The sequence below is a fragment of the Aethalodelphis obliquidens genome, unplaced genomic scaffold (genome assembly GCF_003676395.1).
Source record: "Aethalodelphis obliquidens isolate GAN/ISIS:26980383/991018 unplaced genomic scaffold, ASM367639v1 scaffold48, whole genome shotgun sequence".
NCBI lineage: Eukaryota > Metazoa > Chordata > Mammalia > Artiodactyla > Delphinidae > Aethalodelphis > Aethalodelphis obliquidens.
The window spans coordinates 10,588,748-10,616,549 of NW_020837992.1; the positions used below are offsets into that span (position 1 = coordinate 10,588,748).

General features: G+C 43.1%; 1 protein-coding gene across 6 annotated transcripts in view; it reads right to left on the reverse strand.

The window, feature by feature from the left end:
* PTPN14 (protein tyrosine phosphatase non-receptor type 14) overlaps nt 1-27,802 on the reverse strand; it is a 167,511-nt gene that overhangs the window by 39,593 nt on the left and 100,116 nt on the right. For all 6 annotated transcript variants that reach the window (XM_027082974.1, XM_027082973.1, XM_027082976.1 and 3 more), the window contains 4 exons: nt 11,290-11,387; nt 8,719-8,786; nt 1,775-1,845; nt 708-795 (listed from right to left, as the gene is read on the reverse strand). In XM_027082974.1, coding sequence (XP_026938775.1) covers nt 708-795; nt 1,775-1,845; nt 8,719-8,786; nt 11,290-11,387 — 325 coding nt within the window. The remainder of the gene's footprint in view (nt 1-707; nt 796-1,774; nt 1,846-8,718; nt 8,787-11,289; nt 11,388-27,802) is intronic.

Below are 27,802 nucleotides of genomic sequence, written 5' to 3' on the forward strand. Positions count from 1 at the left end.
GCCGAGATGTGCCAGTTGCTTTAGGTTTCTGATAAAACTCCATCTTTTGTAAAGTGGGTCAGCAGAGAGAGGAAAATGAGTTTGGATGATGGGCTCAGCTCTGTAAATGACCTTGCACCACGAACCCCCAAACCACACCCACTTCAGGAGGTGGATCTGTTACAAAGGATGGGATGTGCTGTAACCGTTTCCTAGGCATAGTTTCCAGACAACACCAAAGGGGCTGGGAACTCACAACAGAGGCTCTGTAGAGCTGGAGAAATAAAGTATGATTGCATACAGGAAATGTTATTCTTCCTCACCAACAATGATCACTGCATCAGCCCAAAGAAGAGAAGAGAAAAGAAGCTCGGGCTAGAAAACTGCTGGGGAGGGTCTGTATTAAGGCACGCACGATGTTTGCTCCTTGTCCCACTGGAAGGCTGGATGTGGCCTCGATAAATTCTTGGCACCAAATGGGCTGGTGTTTGGTACTCACTCAGAAGGTTGTCTTACAGACGAGATATTCTGCTGAAGACCATGGAAAGCTTCAAACTCTCTCCGTTACGAAAAAGGGTTTGCTTTACCTAAAGTAAATTGGACTTGCCAGCTAATGCCACGTAGCAGTAAGGAAGCCAAGCCTTCTGGCTCTCTGCTCTCAATCAACACTGGTTTTCCAAATGCCTGTGCTGTTCTGAGACGGCTGAAGCAAGGAGAGGGTATGCTACCTTCACAGGGAAGACTTCCTGTCCAAAGCCATCCAAATGTTCCACCTCATTGATGTACATAAGCTCAGCTTCTGCTGGCAGGATTCCACTAAAATCAAAAGAGCATCAAAGGAGGAAATGGTTAAGAGCCATAAAGTCAGTGGAAGATCCTACCCTCCTGGTGGCAAATTCCAGAACTGTGGTTTTAGTTCTGGGAAAAGCCATTGTCACCCAACCAACTGTGCAGGCATGGTACATTACTAAGTAATGCATTAACATATTCCTCAGTAGCCTTTTACTCAACAGGGAATAATAAGAGGAAGGTAAAATATTTAATTAAGAGCTACAGCCCTATAAACACTAAATAATTATTCCAGACATCCTGGTGAATAATGCTGCCTGCTTTAAAAAAAAAAAATGTATTTTTCTCCCACCTGGGAAAAAAGTCTCCACTGTTAAAAAAGAAAGAAGGAAGAAAGGCAAAAGTTTCTGAGGATGACATTTTGGGAGTCAAGTAACCAAGATAAGAGTCTAGGACCACTGCACATGTCCCAAAGAGCTCCACGTAGCCCTGATCAAGCTCTCAGGGATGCCTTAGATCTCACTCTTTCCCCTCCTGACCTTGACTTTCCCACCCAAAGCAGCTCTTGAGGTCTGCACTCAGCCTGGAGTGAAATGTTTATGCTGAAATTGCAGGCATCTCCCAAATCGCCGAGATGTGCCAGTTGCTTTAGGTTTCTGATAAAACTCCATCTTTTGTAAAGTGGGTCAGTCCCAGGCTTCCCAGGTCTGGCAACAGTTTTAGGAAGGTCACAGAGAGGAATTCCTCTGGCCAACATGTGGGCCAATTGGTGTTAAAGAAAAAAAGGAAAAAGGAAAAAAAAAAAGAAAGGGAGAGAGAGAAAAAAAGAAAGGGGAGTGGTAGCACTGTTTTCAAATCTACATGCACTCTCAGAACAGAGCTGAATCACTTGCTACAAGAAACAGAACTGTGTTGACTCAAGCCAGGGCTTGCGTGAAGGGGCCGAATGTCTCCTGCCTCGGACAGGACGGTGGCCACGTGCTGGGCCTGGCAGCCCCCGCCTTACCTGTGGGCTTTGTGTTCTTGGGCCACCTTCTGTGTCAGCTCCTCCAGAACAGCTTCTTCCAGGGCCAAATCCTATCAAAATGGAAAGCAGTTAAGGTCACTTGCTATTTTGCTTGCAAACCTTAAAAGCTCTCTTTTTTCTAGAAGTTGTTCCTGATTAGCTTCACTTCCTCAGTCTCCCTTTACTCCTTTGTGTGTTTGTTTGTTTGTTTTTGCGGTACGCGGGCCTCTCACTGTTGTGGCCTCTCCCGTTGCGGTGCACAGGCTCCGGACGTGCAGGCTCAGCGGCCACGGCTCACGGGCCCAGCCGCTCCGCGGCATGTGGGATCTTCCCGGACCGGGGCACGAACCTGCATCCCCTGCATCGGCAGGCGGACTCCCAACCACTGCGCCACCAGGGAAGCCCCTACTCCTTTGAATTAAAGGTTGTCATTTTTAGGACAGAGGTTCATGTTTACTTTTGTAACAGGGCTCTCCACTGTAACAGGCTATTTCAAGGCATATTTGGGGTTGCCATCTACATTCTGGAGCATCTGGGAATAGCTCTTTTTTCATTTACCTTCTTCTTCCCTATCTGCCTGCCTCTTGGACTTTCATTAAAAATGCTTTTTAAGAAACAGAAACAGACTCACAGACTTAGAGAACCAACTTATGGTTACCAGCGGGTAGGGTGTGGGGGGGAAGGGATAGTTAGGGAGTTTGAGATTGACGTGTACACACTGCTATATTTAAAATGGATAACCAGCAAGGACCTACTGTATAGCACAGGGAAACTGGTCAATATTATGTAACAGCCTAAATGGGAAAAGAACTTGAAAAAGAATAAATACATGTATATGTATTGAATCACTGTGTGGTACACCTGAAACTAACACAACATTGGTAAGCGACTATACTCCAATATAAAATTAAAAGTTTAAAAAAATCCTCTGTAAGTGCTTACACGTTTTTAATAGTGAGGATATACAGGCAAATGAGTTTCCAGGTCATCATCCCTTCCAAAGCTGAGCCCAAGAAGGGACTGTGCCTGGCCTTTTTATCCACCAGCACAATCCCAGCAAACTAATTCAGAGCCACCTGAAGTCAGAGCTGGCTCATTCAGAGACTAGTTGATGGGGCCTTGGGAACAAAAGAGGCCACGACAGCTCAACCGCCACAGCAGAGCTCCAGAAGGTAACAGGTGGGGAGCTGACCAGCTGGTGTCTCGACCAACTGAATCCCAGGCCCCTGGACCAGTGCTGTGCTGGCTCCCATGGGATTAGAGTCAACTGGACACATCGCTTCCCAACTCGCCTTCAATGACGGCGGGAGTGTTTAAAGGGCTTGTTAAACATTTAGCAGGAAAGTGAGATGGAGTCTGGACGAATACATCCAAGATGGGAGACCAATCAGTTCCTGAGACACTGACGAGCATGGAGATTCTACAGCTCATCCCATCCCTTTCGGTGGCTCCAGCCCAGATGCCTCTGCCATTCCCAGGTGCGACTTCCAAGCCCCCCAGGCTGGTGAGCACCAAGGAAGGCACAGATGTGCTCCGTCTTCCTCCGAGCTCCAGAGGGGGCGTTAGAAGGGGCTCCGAGCTGTGTGTCCCGGTAAGCCTTCCAAGGCTCATCAAAGACACTTGAGGGGGGGGGGACTGATGTTTTCACAGAAAACATCCAAAACGCCTCATTCCCTTGGTTCTAAAATATCATTTCTATAAAGATTACGTCCAATTTAACAGCTTTTCATGAAACACTACCCCCCAAAGGTACACCTCAAAACTGCAAGAAACATCCCATCTCAAATGATGCAACTGGAGAAAATCAATATTTCTTAAAGCTGGAACATGCGAGCATAACTATATATTGGAAATTCTATAGCTCTGCAGATGGTCCTGAGAAACCTTAGAGAAGATGGAGGGAATTGCTGGCAGCTCTCATTTTTCATGTGTTACTGATTAATTTGCTGTTTTCTGTTTAGCCATCCACTGAAACAACTCAAGTCCACGATAGGAAACAAGCTCGATGTTTTCAGTTTTATGCTGTGGAATCACAAAGATGCCACGTGGCTTAGGAATCCAGCTATGTCTGTGCATCCAGGTACCGAGTATTAGGAATAACTCAATATTCATTTTGAAAAGCTAATAAAAGGCATGTGGCAATAGAATAAAATAAAGATAACTGAAGATCAAAAGGTGCTCCAATAAACTGCTGTCTCCTACTTTGAAAGAAGAAAAAGTCCAAAGGGACCCCTCTGCTATTGTACTCAACCCCACCGCCTCCATCTGTGTCTGGGGCCTCCCTGAGGTATGTGGTCCCACCACAGGGCCAGGCGAGAGTGGCTGCGCTCGGATGAAAAATGGCAGAGAGCGAGCCTGCACACAGCTGCACACCTGGGGAGCGCCCTGTGTACTTAACTTTGTTCTTTGACCGGCTGCAGAAATGCCATTTGACAAATTCGGTTACTTTATAAGATCAAACACAGCCATTCATCCCATCTTCCCTCCCCCACCAAAGGAATGCATTCTTCCCTTTGAAAGCTCTAGTGGAACCAAGCAGAAAGTTTGCAACCTTCCATGGCTCCCCACTGCCTACTCAATTAGGTCAACACCTGGGCCTGGCATTCAGACCATTTTTCAGTGTGGCTCAGCCGTCCCTTCAGACCTCTTCTCTCAAGGGTTCAAGGCCTCAGGCCGACTCTTCCTAACACAAACTGCTTTCACGTCTCACCCCATCTTTCAGGTCCTGACACACCTACCACTCCCTGGACAGGGCTTCCATATTCTCTCACGTGGGACAGAAGCCTTTCCCTCTCTGGACCTACCTCTTCCGCCCTGTGTGTCTCTCTTAGAGTTCTTACCATAGTCTACCTATTGTCTTTCTTACATAGTTATCTGGATACTCATCTTACCCTTTATCCTTGTCTCCCTCCCTCTGCTAGATGACAGGCACCTAAGGTCAGCAAGCGGCGAGCCTCCACACTGCCTCCAGGGCCCAACTCAGGGCTTTGAACAATGCCAGCGTATAAACTCTCCACATACAGTAGACGATCAATAAACATTGACTGCGCTGAGCTGAGCTCAGCTCAATATGCAATGTGTCAGTGTCATACCGTCAGGCGAGGGTTTTTTTGTTTCTGTTTTGTTTTCATTTTTATTGGTGTAGAGTTGATTTACAATGTTGTGTTAGTTTCTACTGGACAGCAAAGTGAATCAGTTATACATATACACGCAGCACCTCTTTTTTAGACTCTTTTCCCATATAGGCCATTACAGGGTATTGAGTAGGGTTCAAGTTACGCGAAGCGGCTGAATGATAATTTATGCACTGTGCTTGTCCTCTGTCTGCTCACATTTCAAAGTGCAGAGTATTGTTGCCTGGAAAGCACACTCTTCAGCAGCCTGTGCTTGCCTAACAGAGACAGAAAAATAATGCCGCTGATAATAATAATGTGAGGACAACGGTGATTATGATGACAACTAAATAGACACTTACTGAGAATTCACCACGTGCCCGATTAAGTCCTTCACAGGCATTCTCTCCTTTTATCCTCACAGTCAGATTAGGCTTGCTATCCTCATTTTTAGATGAGGAAACGGAGGCTTTGGTTAAATAACTTGCCCAAGTGTGTACAGCCAGTAAGTGGCACGGCCAGGATATGGGCACAGAACACTTGACCCCTATACTCTAAACCTCCTGACCACAGGCCACAGTGTATCGAGGATACAACAGGGGTCAGGGTCGTGGGGCGGAGGAGAGGATACATGACTGATGGCAGAAGCCTAGGAATGTTCACGAATCAGATATGCATGCTGACATCAGCTTCTGCCACGTCATCCTGAGGGCCGTCCAGTAGGACTTTCTGGAATGATGGACATGTTCTATACCCAAGCTTTCCAGTACAGTAGCCATGAGCCACACGTGGCTACTGAACACGTTTTTAATGCCACTGAGGAACTAAATTTTTAATTTTATTTAATGCTAATTAATTTCAATTTGAATGTAAACAGCCACCTGTCACTAGCAGCTACTATACCAAAGAGGGAAGTTTTAGATCCAAGGACAACAACATCAATATCTGTCTGGCACAGTGAGACTGAATGAGGTCTCTGCTGTTTTAATATCTGATTTGCTTAGAGCCCAGCGGAGACATGGTCTTATTCTGAAAAAGGTATGATACACAAAATAACTCCTTAGCTGCCTTACAGCACTTTAACCTGTCAAAGCATCTTACCACCTACAAACTCATACATCTCATGCTCGTAATCACCCTTGAAAATTCTCCTGATCTCTGCCTAAAGGTTATGTGATAAAGACCTTTAATGAGAGAAAGGTTAAAAAAAAAAAAAAAAAAAAATTGTGAAAAATTATCAACCCAATTCATTGTCTCCGTTTGACACAAACATACACGTTCTCTAAAATTCTAAGGTATCACTTTCACTTTGCTCCGCCGAGCACACCAGAAAACATCCTGACTTTTGTGTGAGCTGCTGAGTTGTTACAGATACTGACACCAAGTCCTATGAAGAACTTCTCTGCTAAGTAATATGCTAATCTCTTTGAGTGGAGGTTGATTTAATCGGTGGAATTAATAAGGCATAACAAACAGCAGGCCCAAGATAATACTGCTATTATCTTGGTGGGAAGAATAAGGAGAGAGCTATTCATAAAAAGTTAGAGATTTTGCAGTATTTCCCTAACCTAGAAGAATAAGGTTAAGTTTTCGACCACTTTAGAGAAAAGGTAACCCTTGTACACTGTTGGTGGGAATGTAAACTGGTGTAGCCACTGTGGAAAACAATAGAGAGGTTCCTCAAAAACTAAAAATAGAACTACTCTATGACTCAGCAATTCCACTCCTGGGTACGTATCTTGAAAAAAAAAGAAAACACTAATTCTAAAAGATACATGCACCCCAATGTTCATAGCAGCAATATTTACAACTGAAAAGCTATGGAAACAACTTAAGTGTCCATCAACAGATGAATGGCTAAAGAAGATGCGGGGTGTGTGTGTGTGTGAATGGATACACACACAATGGAATACTACCCTGCCATAAAAAAAAGAATGAAATTTTGCCATCTGCAACAACATGGATGGACTTGGAGGGTATTATGCTACGTGAAATAAGTCAGACAGAGAAAGACAAATACTGTATGATATCGCTTATATGTAGAATCTAAAAACCTACAACAAACTAGTGAATATAGCAAAAAGAAGCAGACTCACAGATATAGAGAACAAACCAGTGGTTACGAGTAGGGGAGGAAGGAATGGGAGGTACAAATTACTGGATATAAGGGAGGCTCAAGGATGTATTGTACAATATGGGGAATACAGCCAACATTTTGTAATAACTGTAAATGGAAAGTAACCTTTAAGAATTGTATAAAAATTTTAAAAAAGTTTTTTTTAAGTTTTGGACCAATTAGATTCATCTCATCACTGACACAGGAAATAACTGCAACCTTACTCACCCCTTCTCTCAACACTTAAAACCTTTGTCGCCAGACCCCTCTACTTTCTCCCATATGCCACAGTAGTTTAGATGCCAAGCTCTGCCCACTGTACTTCCAAAATATCTTTTGCATTGCTTTTTCATTTTTATCTTCACTGCCAACACCTAATTCTTATGTCTTGCCGAGAACACCACACACCAGATTCTTATCTGACGTCCTTCCGCAAACGGTCTCATTACTCTAATCCAGTGGTCCTCAAAGTGTGGGGCCTGGAACCCCTGGACGGAGCCCACGCGTTCTAACTCCTCAGATGTTTCAGGCTTCTCTGCCACCACTCCCCTCCGCACCCCCGAGCGGCCATCAGACTGGCCAGCTGACTCCCACCCAGTTACGCAGGCCGCCTCGCCTCTCCTCCTCCAGCCTCTGTCTAGAGCATCCCTTGCTCCTTCCCTCTCTGCCTGCTGCAATGCTGCTCATCCCTTAAGATGCAGCTCACACACCATTAGCCTTTCGACCTACCCTCGCCTCCCGAAAACAGGTAACCTCTCCCTACATAGAATCCCTATCATACTTTGTTACACTTGGATTTGCATTAGGATTTTGCAAACTTCCTATTGACTCAGCCACTTTGTCGTCGCCCTGAGAACAAGCACCGTTTCTTATATAACTTTATCCCTCAGGGGAAAAAAAAAAGTGGTAAATGCTCGTGATTTCTAAAATCAGAGCCGGAATGTTGGAGCGGGTATAGCCTTTCCCTAAAATGGTTTTTCAAATGTTTTAACTTTCCTCGTGAAAGCTCTTCTCAATTACTCCAAAGCTACCAAAAAACAAACAAAAATACTCCAGGGATAAAAACATAGCCTCATCCCTAATTTAACCCAGGAATAAACATTTTACTTCATGGACGCATTCAACAGACGTTTATGCATGCAAATTACGTGCCAGACAACAGTGGATGAGATAGAGTCCCTGCTTAAGGACCATAGAGCTGACATTCCAGCTGACAGTAAAAATGAAAGAAAGAATGAACACGTTCAGATACTGAAAGAGCTCTGAAGTACACGCATAAAAGGGCAGGAAGTGCTGGATGGTTGGAGTGTATAATATAGATGGTCAAGGAAAAGGAGGTCTTCCCTGAGGAGGTGGTATTTGAATCAAGATCTGAATGACAAGTCATAAGAAGACCTGGGGTCGAGCATTCCAGGCAGAGGAGGCACAGTACAAAGGCTCTGGGATGGGACCAAGCTGGGTGTGCTCAGAAAGGAAGATAGAACATAGTAGTGGAGGCTGGTGTGATGGGGCCGGGGGCAGGGAAGTGTCTTGAGGAGGTAAGAAGAGGCATCTTCGCCATTCTCAGTGTCTTACAAAACTTGTTCCTACTTTATAAATGCAGGGACATTCTCCCCAGGGAATATGTGTGTAAATTCCTCTGAGATTTTCAAAGGAAAGAATTAAATATCCATAGAAGGTAGAAAATTAATTAAGAAAAAGGAAATTACGCTTACCATTGGAAACAGCACATATTCTCTGAGGAAATCCTGAGAGTCAAACTGATTATAGTCTCCAAAATCAGCTGAAAAGAAAAGAAGGGGAAGGAGGGCAGTCTTTATTATATGACATTAAAGATGGAATAAAATAGGGTAAACTTATCACCACATTTACTCTCGCCACTTTATCCTACTTCTGTACTATTATTAAATAAAAACAGTGCCAAGATGGGTTTGATGTTACTACCACTTTCACATAGCAATAATGTAAATATAAGCTCGTGAGCACTGCTACATAATTTTCTAGAAAGAATGGGGAAATTTGAAAGTGATTCCTAAGCTATTTTAAAAACTTAAATCTATATTTATCTTTTTATTAAATATTCACCAACACATATCTGCCAAGGAGACTTTTTTTTTTTTTTTTGCGGTACGCGGGCCTCTCACTGTTATGGCCTCTCCCGATGCGGAGCACAGGCTCCGGACGCGCAGGCTCAGCGGCCACGGCTCACGGGCCCAGCCGCTCCGCGGCATGTGGGATCCTCCCGGACCGGGGCACGAACCCGTGTCCCCTGCATCGGCAGGCGGACTCTCAACCACTGTGCCACCACGGAAGCCCATGCCAAGGGGACTTTTTAACTCAAGGTTAATTTAGAGAACTGAAGAGACAAACCCATCTGCATCTCTTCATATATTTGCAGCTGGAAATTCCCACTGTAAATCACCCTTGGCAAGCATCCTTGCAAATTTTATACCTCTTAAACAACTCCACATGTTATAAGATGCCCAAAGTTCTGTTTTCTCCTACTTTTATCTCACAGTTGTAAGTTTGAGCACATGTAAAATGAATACAGTGCGCCTCTATCATAAATCTATAAATGTCTTGCTTCGAATCCTACTTGCTCTCAAAAAAAAAAAACAACTCAAAGCAGCATGAAATTTTAATTTCATGTAAAATGTTTAGCATCAGGTAGAAATGGATTCAGGTATCTTTTAGGTAACAAGAACTAGAGAGTGAGGGGATCCACACAGAAGGCCGTTACCAAGAAGGCAAAGATGCACCTACAAACTCAGCACATAACTAATTAACAAGGTGAGGCACTCAGGAACACCAAAGATCGTAGGCTCTGCCTAATTCCAAGGTCAGTTATCTGTTGTCATATTTCATCACAACTTTTATCTCTGTTGATGTGGCTTTCTAACTGCCCAATGAGGGTTCTCAGAAAAATTATTTTACAAATATTATAGCTAGAGGAGGTTTCATCAGACTGAACAGCGAGCTTCAAGGACCCAAGGAAAAGGGAACCCAGAGTAAGTTCACCAACTTCTTCAGCCTGAAAGCTATCACTAGGGTCCTCCAATATCCAGGATGCCTGTAATGAGCCCAACGATTAAAGAGTGAGAGGGAAAAAAAGAGAGTGAGTGAAAAGGAAGCATTTTAAAGGAGAAAGACCCAAGATGAAGATGAGGGACCCATTGATCTTCTCTCTCTTCTCCCCAATTAAGGGTGTCTTCTCCACTGTTTTAATGATTTTTCATTTATAACCACGGATGGTTTCGTTATATCGTTCTGGGCATTGCTCCTTCCCTTTCCAGTGTTAGGTGAACAGATGAGATACAACATATTTTGCGTACTTCCAATCCACAGGGGAACAGGAGAAGCTACCTACTAAGAATCATACGTCCAACAAAAGTCGCTAACCCGCTAATATCCCCAAAATGAAAGTTATCAAGGAAAGGCTGCCTCTTTAGACATTTCAAACCCAAAAGGTTTAACTTCAGTGCAGTTACAGATAAGAAGTTCAGTTCTCAGCTTCTACAACAATCCACACAGCAAGGACTTGGCGGCTGGCAGGCTTGCATTTGGACGGTACCTGATTTTAAAGAAAATCATGACTACAAGGGAAACTTGCCTCTCTTTAAAAATTATACTTTTATCTTGTTTTCAACATGACTAAAGACAATGAAGCTACCCCTCAATAAAGAGTAATGTATAAAGATATGTAAAAACTCACATGGTGTGTTACGTAAATATGTGTAACGATTTAGAGAAGATAAAAACATAGGTGTCTGATCAATCTAAGTAGGACAAGTTGAAAGATAAAGGTACTCTAACACACATTTGTTGTTCCACATTACAATCTTGCATTTTAAATTTCTCTCTTTAACTGTGTCGGAATAAATTACACTACAATGTTTTAAGCTCTCACACTTGACACTGATGTGAAAGTCACACAGTCATAGCGTCAAGCCACAAGATATGACCATGTTGGGCAGTGACAAAATTCTAAGAAAATGTTCCACCAACCCTGCAATGTAGCTTTACTTAGAGGCAGGATGAAGGCTGCTGTTTCTTCAAATAAAACTAAAATTATACAAGCATGAGCAATTTGCACACAGCTTTGAGAAATCCAACATCCTGCCTCTAAAAATCACTCTCTCTGCATTTTTAATGTAAGATACCTTGAAATGAAAAGTGAGAGTTACTAAGGGATCGTTTAAGTAAATTTAACTTTTCCCTCTGAGAGGCCAGCGACACCAACATCCAACAGAAGACGGACTGTCACACACCGGTCCCCACTCTCTTACCTTGCACAGCTAAGCCCGCCAGTCGGATCACCTGTTCCAGCGTACATCGCAACCGCCCTTCAAGCACGTCTTTTTTGACTTGCAGGTAATACTGATATCTGTTCATGGAAACAGAAGAACAAATAACCTTAAAAACACATACTTGGAATACATTCCCACGACATCGATGCCTCTGGATGTGAAACCTTATGTACACAGCAGGATACACAGGTGATGTCAATAAAGGTCAGGTCTATAGAAGATGGAAAGTGACCTCTGCCTGTGTTTATCTTTGTTTGATGTGGCAGGTGCCACGTCCCGTTCACTCTGAGTTTGAGAGCGTTCTCATCACATCATTTCACTGTGGGCCGGCAGGATGAACTACTGATAAGAACCAGCTCTTCATAACAAGAGACCAAGAACGAAAACGCTCTTCCACACTTCGACAACCACAACAGCACAGCTGCCAAAGCCATATTCAACAGTGTGTGCACTCCTGAAAAACTTCTGGAAACACACCATTTCTTAAACCCCAAGGCTTGGGAGAGTAGAAGACAGATAGGCCAAATCATTGAGAATTCTGCTAATGGACAGGATAAAGCTTTTCAGGGCCAGGCTCACCCTCCACGTCTGTGACTCACAAAAAATCTAATCAAATGTGATACGGAGCCTTCCAACCCAAAGTACGTCCTCCAAGCAGCAAAGTTCAGACGGACAGAATGTGACCATACACAACATCAACCTCAGACTGGACCACTGTTCTAGAAACTAATACAGCGTTATTGTTTCCTCGCCAGTAAAATCGCACTTAGAAATCTCCTCACCCCAAACCTTTACATCCCAGGACTCCACTTCCTCTGACCATACTCTTAGAACACAGCTACCTCTAGAACAGTCACACTTTTTAGGCATTAATTCTTGGCAAATGCTAACCACCTTTTTGCTCCTGGTAACCATAATTCTGTACTTCTTCAAAATTTTGGCATGTCAATCAAGGGAGCTCAGGAGTGACCCAAAGCCCAGCTCTCGTGGAGAGAGGCAATCAGCCCTGAGAGCTAATTATTGCTGCCTCTACCTTGATATCATGGACATCACCACATATCAATCCAATACCTATGTGAACAGAAGAATCAGGCTCGACAAAATAGTCTCTACTTCTCTACTCTTGGGTTTATGGGACAAGGTAAAGACAACCAGGTCTGTCTCTGGTGGGAAAACCTACACTCAAATTAGAAGGACCAACGCTCGGCGTTATCTAAAGTTTTTTTTACTCAAACTTAATGTCTAATAGAAAAACAACCTATTTTTCCTACCACCATTCTATCTTTCACCTAAAGTATTCAAAATCATTTTACAGCGTCCAGTATCGAATCAATCATTTGACTACTTGTCAATATCAGTTGACTAAATCGATTAATGTACATAACAGGTACCTTCACTGCTTTTCAGAGACAAGTCCCTGGTACCTGTAGAAAACCTTTGTGTCCACTCACCACTCTGAGCTCAGTGGACACTGCCCTGACCTCACCTAGTCATTATATCCTTAGCTGGTTAGAGGCATCGTGGATTCTAAATCCCAACAAATAGGAACAGAGGTTTCATATAAGACCCTGTGATTAACCATCTTTTGTTGGTAATGAAGTGGCAGCTCTGCTGTTTCTGAATGTGCACAATTGGAGCTAATACTAGATAGGATACTTTGAAAAATCCTGTGAAGTTGAAGGTACCACCTTTGTGTGTGTGTGTGTGTGTGTGTGTGTGTGTGTGTGTATTTTTTTTCTTTGTTGAGGGAGTTTCTGGCAATAATATATGATAGAGGGAAAAGGGGAAGTCATGACCTGCCTCTTCATTCTTCATAGGAGAGAATCAGAGTAAATGAAAACATTTTGAAGCAATAATTGTAAACGAATTAAAAGAAACGGCATGAGAGTGAATCAAAGTATTGAAGACTAAAGAAACCTGAATTGCTGCAGTTAAAATATGCCATGTTCCCCTCTGGCTTCCTTTTTTCCCCTGTTCACTGAGGTCAAGTCCCCAAGCTCTGGCATGTTTTTCAAATGTTTCACACCAGGTGAGTTACCATCACAGAAGGGTGGTCCCATGCATTCCCATGATCCACGTGCCTGCTGTGTGCCTGAATGTCTCCCATCTCAAGGGGAAAGAGACAGCCAGCCTGCACATGGCAAGCGCCAAGGATCGCAGGTTCCATGGTTTCATTCAGCAAACCAAGAGCTCCAACAGAAATGCTTTACACTAGCACCTTTGCTTCAAGGAGTGTGCACCCTATCAAGTCCAAGCAAAGCTCAGGGCTTTTATAGCCTTACTTAAATAACAGATTTATGCCTAAAAACATAACCTAATAATGCACACTATTAGTTCATCTCCTAGGAGAAAGCTCAGTAAAACCTAAACTAAGAGGGAAACACAGGCTTCAGAAGCCTTCTTCTCATGCAAAGCTACAGCACATGTTTTCTGTTGCATCCTCCATCTTCCTTCATGGTTTGTCCTCAGCACCCACCGCCATGCTCTTTCCCTGTCCCCAGCCTGGTTCTTGGTTTTCCTCTGGCACCTGTCTTGTGCCTCTGGGCCAGTTCTCCAGGAAACAGTAAAAGGTCCACTCATTCACGTGAGGAAACTTTTCCTTCAAGAGATTTTAGGAATTGCCCGGGAGCCATTCAGGGAAGATCTTTTTTTTTTTTTTTCCCAGTACGCAGGCCTCTCACTGCCATGGCCCCTCCCGTTGCGGAGCACAGGCTCCGGACGCACAGGCTCAGCGGCCATGGCTCACGGGCCCAGCAGCTCCACGGCATGTGGGATCCTCCCGGACCGGGGCACGAACCCGTGTCCCCTGCATCGGCTGGCGGACTCTCAACCACTGCGCCACCAGGGAAGCCCAGGGAAGATCTTTTATGTTTATAACCTAGCCAGTTCTCAAAAAGGAGAACACCTTCTTGTAGAAACCCAGGCAAGCAAGGGGGTCCTTAGTCATCAAAGACCTTTTAAGTACCAAGAGTTCACTGTGAAAGCAGATAGGTCTTTGAAGAAGAGCCACTTAGAATCTGAAGACCATACTTTCAAAACTGGGGGAATAAGAAGAAAAGAGGGATGACGAAAAGTGTTAACATCATCCTATGGCCAGAGGAGCCCTCTGTGTCTTTCTTCAGAAAAATTAAAGGATGTTTAATTTTTTTGTTAATAAAAACAAAAAAAAAACAACCAAAGGACTAAAAAAACAAAATCTCACAATAGGAAGGAATGTTAGTGTTTATTAAAGAAAGGTACAGTGGGATTCTAAAAACAACAGCAAGAACAACACGCACCAAACCCAAAAACCCAGACAAACCAGAAGACACAATTTCAAGGTGGGAAAGGATGGTAACGTTTGCCTACTCGTCCGTCCTATTCAAACAGTGTTTGAAATTCTTCTACATGCATTCACTCCTTCGTATCTGGAGTTGTTTCGACTCATTTTCTGCTCTCCAAGCCCAGGAGACACATGGACATTAACGACTATTCATTAAGCACTTCCTGTACGTCTAAGTCGGCTAGACGCCGAGGACATCCTGGAGAAGGCTAAGACAGTCTGCCCCGCAGGGATGGCTCATCATCTCTCGGGCCACCGCTGTCACGTTTCTCTCTCCAGTGCAGTATTTAAGGGTTTAATGTTTAAGAACCAACGAGAAAAGCATCTTAAAAGGTGTTATCCTAGCATTATCTGCCACAGCTAGGGCCTTGTACACGTCACCTTGGAGGCAAAAACGATTAGCTGAGACCTTGGGAAATATAACCCACAGCACCCAGCAAAACAATAGTTATAGTTTTCTTACGCTGCTGATCCCAACTTTCATCCACAATTATCACTTCTATACAATGTACAAGCAGGTTCCATCTATTATAGATCCATCCCACGCTAGGCAACAGCGAGTCCCAATCCACTAGCAAGGAACACCAGGATTGTTCCCAGTCATTTAGGTTAAATGTAGGCTTGTGCTGGTAAGCAAAACCAAGGAGCTGAAGAATGCAATGCCCCTGCCTGCAAGCTATCCAGACTACGAGAGAATCTGAACAGCGTTAATGATATGGTGTGATTGCCATTTGAGACTGTGGATGTCACTACATGAGATCACAGAAACAGGAATGGAATCTGAACCACTGTGCTAATTGATTGTTTGCTACATTTCTGCTCAAAAGGTACTTTTATAAGATATAATAATTCTATCCTATATGAAGACCAAATTAGAGAATATGAGCTGAAATTCTATTTCTAGAATGTTTGGTTTTTGCTTATTTTTGATTAGAGATTCAATTCTAACAGCAGTAAAATATAACACTGAATCCTATTCTGGAAACATGCAATTTCATGGAAGTATACTCCACTCCACCCTGTCATAGCTTTGGGTGGAGGGGAAAAGAAAAAAACCAATCCTTGTGCCAGGAAAGTAAGTATTTGCCAACTTTCCAAAGGGATCCTCTTTGAAAACCCAAACCCACAAGGAAAGCTTTTAAATATTTTTTATATTCAAAGACCTGGAAATAGTCCATCTGACTGCTGAGGTCCAATGAATGGCTTTAGGTGAAGATTTTGCTCTCCCTCTAAGAATTGGTGAACATAATTATGCTTATTGAACAAGGGTAACATTTCTATTTTCAGTTTTTTGTTTTGTTTTGAATCTCCAGAGATTAATTTATGGATTGAATGCAAGTTTCTCTGGGTGAAGCAGTAAAGGCTTCCTGATAATTGGTGCTATTAAACGTCACACTTGGGAACTGACAGACACTATAAACCCATCCCTAGAGGTCTCATCTATCTGGAATACTTCTATCCAAACTCAAGAAAATATGTGACTTCTCCATGTTCTTTCCTCCCCCTAAGATTTTGAAAAGAAAGGTTAAAAAAAATGCCACACTGGGGCTTCCCTGGTGGCGCAGTGGTTGGGAGTCCGCCTGCCGATGCAGGGGACGCGGGTTCGTGCCCCGGTCCGGGAAGACCCCACATGCCGCGGAATGGCTGGGCCCGTGAGCCATGGCCGCTGAGCCTGCGCGTCCGGAGCCTGTGCTCCGCAACGGGAGAGGCCACAGCAGTGAAAGGCCCACGTACCGCAAAAAAAAAAAAAAAAGCCACACTGAATTAAATCAGTAAAGCCTGCATTCAGTGGTATCAAAGGACTCTTTCAAAATTACTCCCCATTACATTATCCTTAATGTTTACAGATGTGCTGCTAAGATCTTTCATCTCTTATTTTAATTTACATATGAGGGCTTTATCTAAGCACTTATGCAAGTATATTTCACATGCAGGTCTGTTAATACTTCTCAGATTGAGAAATTCCACACGGTATTCTGGAAAGTATGGACTGTACTGCCACAGAACCACAAATAAGGCAAGAGAACCCAGAGGCCGAGTACGTGCTGCTTTTAAAATATTCCTCCCACCCCTCTCACACGTGAAATATTCATTCCAAGTCCAGTTCAGCAGAAATGCCTCAAATAGGGAATAGCCATGAAAATCTGAAAACTTTAAGATGTGATTTTGGTCATGCTTCTACCCAAGGGCTCAACATAATAACTCAGCCTAAATCACAGGATGGTGGAGACAGGAGGATGGTAGGCCACCATCACTGCTCTGAATGCTGCCACTATCCATGGGGCCTCCCCTCCCAGAGCATCACAGCCGAATCAACTCTGAGACTAGCTTCGGGATCAGTGAAACGGAGGAGGGAGTGACACATGCCAATCCCAAGCAGAAGCCTTCCAAGCCCGTGCCTGGTTCCCAGCTCTGCTTCCCTCTGCCCTGAGACCTGCAGTGTCCAGGTAGCACTGCTGCCTGGTTAGCCTGACCACCGGGGAAAGAAGGCAATGGACACAGCACACATGTAAGGTAGCAAGAAATGAGCCTTTGGCTCTGAAAGCCACAGAGAGGTGGAGGTCATATACTAGTGCAGCATGACTTAGTGTAAGCTACTTAATAAGGGAAGGATTTCGAAAACTCACGCCCAGCTCTTCTGTTTCTAGAGAAGAAAACTCTGTTGAGGAAGGAGAATGACTTGCCCAAGGTAACACTGCTCCTTGAAGGCAGGACCACACAGACCAGAGCCTGGAGCTCCTTTTCTGCATGGCAACCTCAGAGGTGATGAGAGTGGGATGGGATTCCCAGCCATTGTAGGCAAGTCATCAATTTCACTGAAGTCTAAAAATAGAAGTGAAAATACACCACTGCTGGGTGATTTTCATGATCCCAATGCTTCTAAGGAAGGGCTTCCACAACCAAGCTGCCCTCCCCTCCCTCATCTGTGCCACAGCATATGAGACAAGCATTGACATAGAAGCTTTTCTGTAAAAACATATTATATGACATGTTTCATACTTTGGCCCTTGGATTTTTCAGATCTGTTTTTTCTCCCAGCAGCAGCCTCTGGGATATTTCACTTTCCTCCCGAAGGTAGAAGGCAGGCAAAGGAGACTGAGTTATGCATTCTAATGACTCATTGACAACTTCATAAGACGCATAGAGGGATAAAAGTAAAATCTAGAGATCGGGGTCTCCAATTAATAGGCTCCTACCTAGAAGGAGAGGCTGTACGCAGAAGCCGGTGCAAACTGGGCCCTTAAATGTATATGTTGCCAAATGCAACATTTTTTAAAAAGTAAACAGCAGTTCATCATCAGCAACACACAGGCTTTACTGCCTTGCTTTGAGTAAAGATACTTCTATATTATGGATCATTAAAAGTTACTCAGACTTGGGCTTCCCTGGTGGCGCAGTGGTTGAGAGTCCGCCTGCTGATGCGGGGAACACGGGTTCATGCCCTGGTCCGGGAAGGTCCCACATGCCGTGGAGTGGCTGGGCCCGTGAGCCATGGCCGCTGAGCCTGCGCATCTGGAGCCTATGCTCCGCAGTGGGAGAGGCCGCAGCAGTGAGAGGCCCGCGTACCGCAAAAAATATAAATAAATAAATAAAATAAAATAAAATAAAAAAGTTACCCAGACTTCACTCTGTTAGTGAAGTTACCCAGACTTCACCCTACTAAGATATTAATAACACTTGAAGCTGTCTGATCGGCACATACCACCCATGCATTGATCTCTTTTACCCCCACTGCCCAAGGATATCTGAGACAGAAAGAAAACGCTCTTTCGTAGTTAAAAACAGGTGAGTGGAAGCACTCTGTATGCTCTAACTGTGGACCTGCAGTGTCACTGCTGCTGTCAGACAGCTACATCTGCCTTTCCCTCCTCTACAGTTCAAGGTCAGGCAAACCCTCTTATCTCTTCCCATGTGCATGGTCAGTAGGGATGTGACAATTTAGAGAGAGGGAGCACATCAGTACCATCCTTAAACTCCTCAGTCTGTGAAGCTTTTCCATAAAACTACTTGGGTGGGAGGACCAGAGAGAGAAACCAGATTGTTTTGTCATTGTTATTATCAAGAAAAGGGTAAGACTTAAAATGTCCTTTCCTCACTAGAAAACTCCCTTTACAATCAGCAATATCAGAAGAGTCTTGCTAGAATGTACTGGAAACCCAGTTCTCCCAGGACAGTGCAGTAGGTACCAAAATGCTCGCATTGCTTTCTGGTCAGCATTATATTGGGCAACTAAGAAATAAATGTACAAGCTTTCTACCATAAAAGACAAACGTGGGAGGTGGGGGGATGCTGGGGACAAGCTGTCCTAGAATTCTGGGACACAGGTTGGCAAAGAGCATAATTTTAACTCTTAGATTGACAGAGGTACCAACACAAGAGAAACAGCACATTCCAGCCATTTCAAAGAGTGTTCACAGCTGTAAATCCAGATAAGGGACAGGGTGGCCCACCCTGCTCTCCACCTGCCAGGACCAGATAAACAGTACATACGCGGGCATGGAACCAGACAAACGGGAAGGCTTGCCTCCCTCGGCCCCTCTGTCCTCAAAGCCCCCGAGAAGATTTCAGTGTGTGATTATTCGGGTATAATAATGTGTTTGGTTCCTGAGCCATGCACTATCTGAAATCTTTTCTATTTAATGAATGTTCAATTGACAGTCAATTAATACTCTGCATCATCAAGCAGCTGACAAAGTCAGCGTTTCTGCAACTATGCAAAACTGAAATAAACCAACAGGGAGGAAGAAACGAAAGGAAAAGGCTAAAACCAGAACTCCACAAAGAGAACCTTAAAAGGAGAAGGTTTTCTTTTTGCCTTTTTTACACCACAAGCCAACACACATGCGTACGTGAAAATACAAACATGTGCATACACTCAAACACATACAGACAAGATTGTCCTGGCAGAACTTCAGTTCCAGAGGTTTTCAACATTCGCTGATCAATATCCTATTTTGCCAGAGACACCTAACTTCTTACTGAGACTCCTTAAGTTTCAGTGAGTCAAAGGATTGCAATTCTTTCCTGAAAAGGATAATGTTTGTTTAAATGCACACAAACACACACGGGCCTTAATGCTAGTGAAAAAAGGCCAATAATAGCCAGGTGTTGTAAAAGAGAAAAGCATGCCCCAACCTGATCCTTACTTTCTGCTCTTGAACTCCTGCATTAATTACAACAAATTACAGGGAATCGAAGTACAGTTTATATGTACGATAAACTCCCTAATAATAGCTTATAATTCAATCAAGCGTTCTCTTTAAAATAGAAAAACTCACTCTCTACAACACATCCTAGAGAGAGAGCATGAATACCCTGACAGCACTTCTTTCTGTCCCATTCTACGCTATTGGGTACAGATTCCTCTGTAGCAATCACACCAGTGGAATTGTAAAGAGCCCAATAGGTTTCACTGCTGTGGACTGTGATGCCTTGAACTAGGAAGACAAGGCAACAGCACTAGAAATACCCAGGCTCAAAAGAAAACACTGTCCTCAAGTGTGTGATGTTAAAACAGAACCTGAGTCTGTTTTGCTCCGGCTTAAAAATCTCCAATGACTTGGAAGAGTTCAGCAGTTCCTCAAACGTTAAATATGGAGTTATCATCTGACCCAGCAATTCCACTTCTAGGTATATACCCAAGAGAACTGAGAATATGTGTTCACAAGGAAACTTGAGCATGAAGAGCACCATCATTCGTAATAACCAAAAAAGAGGAAACAGTCCAAACGTCCATCAACTTATGAATGGCTAAACAAAATGTTTATTCCATACGATGGAATATTATTTAGCCATTAAAAGGAACAAGGTATTGATACATTGCTACAACACGGATGAACTCTGAAAATATTATGCTAAGTGAAGTAACTCAAGACACAAAAGGCCACATATTGTATGAATCTATTCATATGAAATGTCCAAGAACAGGCAAATCCATAGAGACAGAAAGTAGATTAGTGGTTGCCAGAGGCTGGGAGACAAGGGGAGGGGGAAAGACTGCTCATGTTATGAAATTAGATAGTGGGAATGGTTGCACAACTTTGCATACATAGTAAAAACAACTGAATTGTATACTTTAACGTGCTTAAAATAGTGAATACCATGTTATGTGAATTTTATCTCAAAAAAACAAAATATCCAATAACCCTAATCAGGAAAAACTTCAAACTCCTGATACAGTACACCAGATTCTTCATGATCCACCCAGAATTACTTTCTTTTTCATTTCATGTCTCACCACACAGCATATACTTGAGTTGTAATAAGTTTACTGTGCTTCCCAATACCACCCCCTTCCTGTTTCATCTGTCTGAATGCCCTTGCCCATCCTTCTCCATTTGGACAATCATCATCTACTCATCCTTCAGAGCCCTGTTGAAATGTATGTCCTTTTGTAAAAGCTTCCCAAATCCTTTCATCCAGTTAGTGAACCCCTCTCCCAGCTCTGCAAGCACGTCACCCGGGTGACCCTGCACTGTTGTCAGCACCTCTCCTGTTCCACACAGACTGGGGACTGGGTCTTTCCATTTAATGTCAGTACATGGTGCCAACTAGACACTTGATAAATGTTTCTGAGTAGATGAAATACTGACAGAGAAACAAGGACAGAGGGAGGAAGCGAGACTAGTCACCTCACAGGAAGATTATTAGATGTTATTTCTATGGTATGAAAGAGGCACCTGAAAGTTTCAGAAATGTAACCCGTCACATACCTGTTTTTAGGCAAAGGTAAACAATATTCCTTCAAAGACCTAGAATAGTCAACACAATGTTAAAGGAGAAGAATCATGTTGGAGGAATGACACTACCTGACTTCAAGACTTACTATAAAGTTACAGTAATCAAGACAAAAGACAAGAGAAAAGACAAATAGATCAATGGGAGAGGATAAAGGGTCCAGTTACAGACCCACATAAATACAGTCAACTAACCTTTGACAAAGGAACAAAGGCAATACTATGGAACAAACATAGCTTCTTCATCAAATGGTGCTGGGACAACTGTGAATCTACAGGCAAAAAAAATGAATCTAGACACAAACCTTACACATTTCACAAAAATTAACTCAAAATGAATGACAGAACTAAATGCAAAATGCAAAACTAGCAAAATCCTAGACGATAACACAGGAGAAAATCTAGATGACCTCGGGCATGGCAATGACTTTTTAGATACAAAGACACAAATTCATGAAAGAAATAATTAATAAACTGGACTACATTAAATTTAAAAACCTCTGCTCTGTAAAAGACAATATCAAGAGAATTACAAGACAAACCAGAGACTGGGAGAAAATATTTACAAAAGACACATCTGATAGAGGTCTGATCCAAAACATATAAAGAACTCTTAAAACTCAATAATAAGAAAACAAATAACCCAATTAAAAAACAAGCCAGGATTTCCCTGGTGGCGCAGTGGTTAAGAATCCACATGCCAATGTAGGGGACATGGGTTAAAGCCCTGGTCCGGGAAGATCCCACATGCCGCGGAGCAAGTAAGCCCATGCGCCACAACTACTGAGCCTGCGCTCTAAAGCCCGTGAGCCACAACTACTGAAGCCCACGTGCCATAAGTACTGAAGCCCGCGCGCTTAGAGCCCGTGCTGAGCAACAAGAGAAGCCACTGCAACGAGAAGCCTGCGCACTGCAACCAAGACCCAAAGCAGCCAAAAATAAATAAATAAATAAATAAATTTATTTATTTAAAAAATAAAAACAGGCCAAAGACCTTAACAGACACTTCACCAAAAAAGATACACAGATGGCAAATAAACACATGAAAACATGCTCCACATCATAAGTCATCAGAGAAATGTAAATTAAAACAACAATGAGATGCTACTGCATTACCTAGCAGAATGGCCAAAATCCACAACACTGACAACACCAAATGCTGGCAAGGATGTGAAGCAACAGGCACTCTTCATTCGTTGCTGGTGGGAATGCAAAATGGTACAGCCACCTTGGAAGACAGTTTGGTGGCTTCTTTCGAAACTAAACATACTCTTACCATACAATCCAGCAACAGTGCTCCTTGGTATCTACCCAAAGGAACTGAAAACTTATGTCCACACAAAAGCCTGCACACAGATGTTTATAGCAGCTTTCTTCATATTTTCCAAAATTTGGAAGAAACCAAGATGTCCTTCAGTAGGTGGATGAATAAATGAACTGTGACACACCCAGATACTAGAATATTATTCAGTACTAAAAAAAAAATGCACTATCAAACCATAAAAACACATGGAGGAAACTTAAATGCGTATGACTAAGTGAAAGAAGCCAATCTGAAAAGGCTACATACTGTACGATCCCAATTATATGACATTCTGGAAAAGGCAAAACGATGGAGACAGTAAAAAGTCAGCGGTTGCAGGGGGAGGATGAACAGTCAAAGCACACAGATTCTTAGGGCGGTGAAAATACTCTATCTGATAATCTAATGATAGATACATGTCATTACACATTTGCCCAAACCCATAGAACGCACAACATCAGAAGTGAACCCTAGGGCTTCCCTGGTGGCGCAGTGGTTGACAGTCCGCCTGCCGATGCAGGGGACATGGGTTCATGCCCCGGTCCAGGAGGATCCCACATGCCGTGGAGCGGCTAGGCCCGTGGGCCATGGCCGCTGAGCCTGCGCGTCCTGAGCCTGTGCTCCGCAACGGGAGAGGCCACAGCAGTGAGAAGCCCGCGTACCGCAAAAAAAAAAAAAAAAAAAAGGCAAAACTATGGAGATGGTAAAAAGATCAGTGGTTGCAGGGGGGGAAGATAGATAAGATAGAGATATAATCCCAGCAACTGCCAAACAAAGCCAGTTCTTCTGATGAGGTAATGTCCCAGAAATGAGGAGAAGATACTAAGGGCTTGATAAATGTTTGCTGAATGAATGATGGAATGAAAGTAATGAATTAATTATAAATCCAGAGAGACTATGATAAAAATAGAAGTTCCCAGCCTATATTAAATCACATGGTTAGACCCACAGGGTATCTGATTATTACTGGTGACCAGGAAACTCAGTATGGATAGAGGTGAATGGGGAGATCACTGGGTACCAGGATGCTATTTCTTCAAGCCATTTTCCTGCTATCGGAGCAGGACAGCACGAAATGGAGGCCTTCTCCAGTTCTCATAAACGAAATGTGCTGGTCTACCCAACTCTCACACACCCACTGGACTCAAGAAACAACTGAAGATTCTATATTGGCCACAAGGCAAATGACAAGCGAGGCCAAGGGAACACCCTCCAGCTGTGGGAACCTCTAGTCTAAAATAAGTGTTGGAAGGGAATAATCTGTCACTGACTGTGGGGGTTTTTTCTGCTCACAGTGATGGGCTGAGAATCCTTCCTGCCTTTAGCTGTCTTCCGCCAGCCCTGTCCCTGGGCTCTGACACCTCAGTACTCTGTGTGACCAGCACCACGTACGTCCTTCCTCCCAGCATCTCTGTCATCGAAATCATGATGAAATCCATTGTGCTAGCTCTTAGTTAGGGACTCAGTTTTGTCCCTAACTAAGACTAGCCACATCTAATTTTACACTCTGGTTGCTGTTTTTACTTATTGACCAACTACGTTTTAAATCTTTTTCGTCACTAGGCTTCAGGCTTTAGTGCTTAAACTCTGCAGGTGCCCACTTACCCCATGCTCTCTTAGCCACTTAATGCACATTTCCTCATATTCACAGCTTAAAAATGCCTGAGACCTAACAGAGTGACCCATATTAAAAGTATATTTTAAAACACTGATAGAAAAAAAACACACATAAGCTAGATGGGTTGTTCATCAGAAATAGCAAAACAGCTGCTATTTCTGCTCAGAGGTCAGGAATATAGGAGATACCTTAAAATCCTGATGGATGATCGAAATTTCCATTGTGGGGGCCTATTGTGACCAACCTCACCTCACTTTCTATTTGGCCAATGAGATTCACGTTCAACTTCTCCCCAATCACAGCACTTCCAAATCACAGCCTTCATATATTTCGAATGATGACAGGCTCATCATCTCTATCAAGCCATAAGCACTCTGAGGGCAGGAACACACCAGTCTTCGTTCAGTGATTCACAGACCCAGTCGATGATCCCGGACATGATAACTGCACAGTAAAACACTACGATCATTTACTGACTCAGAGAAGCCCAGTGGGTAAAACAGAATGCTTTCTTTGGAAGTCAGCCACCCAGATGGTTGGCACAGAAGACTACTAGACTCAGCAGCAAAGCGAAACCCCCAAATCACCTATTCTCCAGGTAATGCACAATAAAGCCTTTCCCAGCCACCAAACCGGAGTAATTCATTCCATCCTCTGTGTTCCCACAGCGTTTGGTAACTCTAACATGCCTAATCAAGGCGATGTGTTTAGTTATGGGGATTTCTTTCTGCCACCTGGGCTACTGTATGAGCTTATTCTGTACGTCTTTGTATTTCACCTCAACACCTAGCATAAAGTAGGTCTTCACTGTACCTCTACATTAGAACAAGACATCACGCCAGTCATACGTGATGTGGCCTTACTTAAAAGCCAGTTAGTTATAGACTAGCTGAAAGAAACTTTACATTGTTCCTAGGGTGGTCTGAAAGAAATAATACAAACATACCGCATGTGCATCAAAACCTATGGAAGACTTGAATTCTCCACGATTGAAATTTTCATCAATTTCTCTAGATGTTAAGAAATCAGAAGATTCAAATAATCCTTAACAATAACCGTGCTTTCCATCTGTAGAGTTGTCTTCCAAGTGTTTTCACGTGTAATACGACACGTCACTTCATATTCACAGCCACCTTTGAAGACAGTCACTACAATTTCCCTTTTCCCCGTGAGGAAGGGGAGGCTCACAGAGGCAAGGTGACTTGCCAAGACTCCTGATCTTACAGTCAAGTGCTCTTTCATGACAACATTGCGCCTGCGTAGTAAACTGGCACAGTCTGTAGTTTCTGTAAGTGTGGAGCATAAACCTCAAAGGAAAAATTGGAAGGAAGAAAAAAGTACAGAAGACTGTAAACACATTACAACATGAATCCACTGACCACTTACTGGATTTTTACTGCTGGAAATGAATACTACTTTTCTTTTGCAGAATCTTCAAAAGCAGCTAAGAAGATCAAATGTGGCAACAACTGCCAAAGATAAAATACCAAACCAGCAAACATCTCACTGCCCAAGAATCTAGCATCTTCCTATGCTGTGCTTTCTGCCAAAATTGTCGCTGATATTTTCAGGCATGAAAATGTCTCTCTACAATTCTTCCTTTCAAACCCCTTCTGGGGCTCTAGGATCAAAGGACTAGATACTCCATGTGTTGAATGCAATTTGACAATAATTTTAGATGTCCTTCCTTCCGTTAGAGTTTCAGTTTACTAACTGCCCCAGTCTCTACGCAACCCCCAATACTTAGTAGACTTTAAGGTAGGAACTTTTAATTCCTAGAAAAGAAAATGATGACCCAAAGTGACAATGAACTATACACAGGTGGAAAGAAGCCCTTTGTTTAGGTATGGGGGCAGGGAAGGGGGACTGTCAAGCAGAGGACTGTAATTCCCACATCAAAGAAAATTCCTCATTCCTCATTTCTTCCATTTCATGCAGAAGGCTGCTGGAAACACATTTCTCTTTTTCACTCTGTTTAAGAATTGAAAATTTTCTCATTAGAAACCAGAGTAAAAACATATCAAATGTTTCTTTAGGAACCCAAAACCTAGGTACACAAAACCAAGAAGGTGCCAGTTCCGGAGAGTCAGTAGCTGCACGGGGCCTGAGGTCATGTTCAAAAGACAGGATTCCTACAGAAAAGTACAAACTCCCCCTTAAACAAAAAGCTCAGTGGGCTTCTCCTAAAAAATTATGACTGCAGAAAATATATGGCCTGCTATATTTTGTTAATATGTTCACAAAATCACTACAAAATCCACTGGTTAGTAATCATAGTAAAAATGGTCAAATTCTATTACCACAATGATTTCTGAACCTCTTATAACACTTTTATTCAAAAGTAAAGCCAACATAGACCCAATTTACTGGTAAAGTATTAGAAATGCACAAATAAATATATTCAATGATGCATTCATCCATTCAATAAAACTTAACGAGCACCTACTACATGCCAAGAGTGGTTCTCGGCACTTGGGATAGAGCAGTGGCTAAAAAGTCCCCATCCCTGCTCTCGTTCATGTAGGTTACATTCTGGTGGGGACCGACAAGCAATAATTAATTAATAAGTCAGTTCGCTGAGATAAAATCAGGTAAGAGGTATAGAGAGTAACAAAGTGCAGGTGGTCAAGAAAGATCTCTCTGATAAGATGAACTTTGAGCAGAGATCTGAAAGAAATGAGGAGCTAGCCATTGTGGGGGCGCGTGGTGGGGAAGTGTGGAGGATGCTCTCGTTCCAAGCAGATAAACAGCAAATACAAAGGCTTGCAAGAAAATGTGTGGTGATGTGTTCAGGAACGGCGAGGCGGCCAGCGTAGCAAAGAGTGAGCAAGAGGTCAAACGGCAGGGAAAGGAGGATGAAAGACAGGGAGTGGCACAGATCGTAAAGGGCTTCTACCACAAAAGGTCAGGATTTTGACAATTCTAAGATGGCACATCAGTGGAAGGAGCTGTGCAAGGAAGCTACATGAACTGACATACGTTTAAAAGGATGGTACTGGCTGCTGTATAGACCTCAGACTGTAAGGGGCAAGGGTGGAAGTAGGGACACCAGTCAGTAGAAATGACCGTGGACTGAGGTAGAGCAACAGCCATGGACATGGGAGGAAGTGGTCAGATGCTGGACATATTCTGAAGGTTGGCTACAGGGTGTATGAGAAAGAGAGAATTCAAGGATGACTGCAACATTTTTGACCTGAGGAACTAAACTAAAATCTTTAGATAAAGGCCTCTCCTTTTTGGACAACTGGCAGACTACTTTTTAACAAATAGATTTGGGGGAAATGGATTTAACTGTTGGTTTTAAAAAAAAAATTATAACCAGATTATGTTTTACTATTACAAGTTCATCAAAATACTTCAAACATTTGATTTAATCTTTTTTAAGTTTGGAGGGGGGTGTCTTTGATATAGTAATGGATTCACTCTTTTTTTCATCATTCTTTTTCTTCTTCTTCCTCTCCCTTGTCCCCCCGCCCCCAAATCTTCTGCTTTGTATTTCTGTAAAAGCAGAA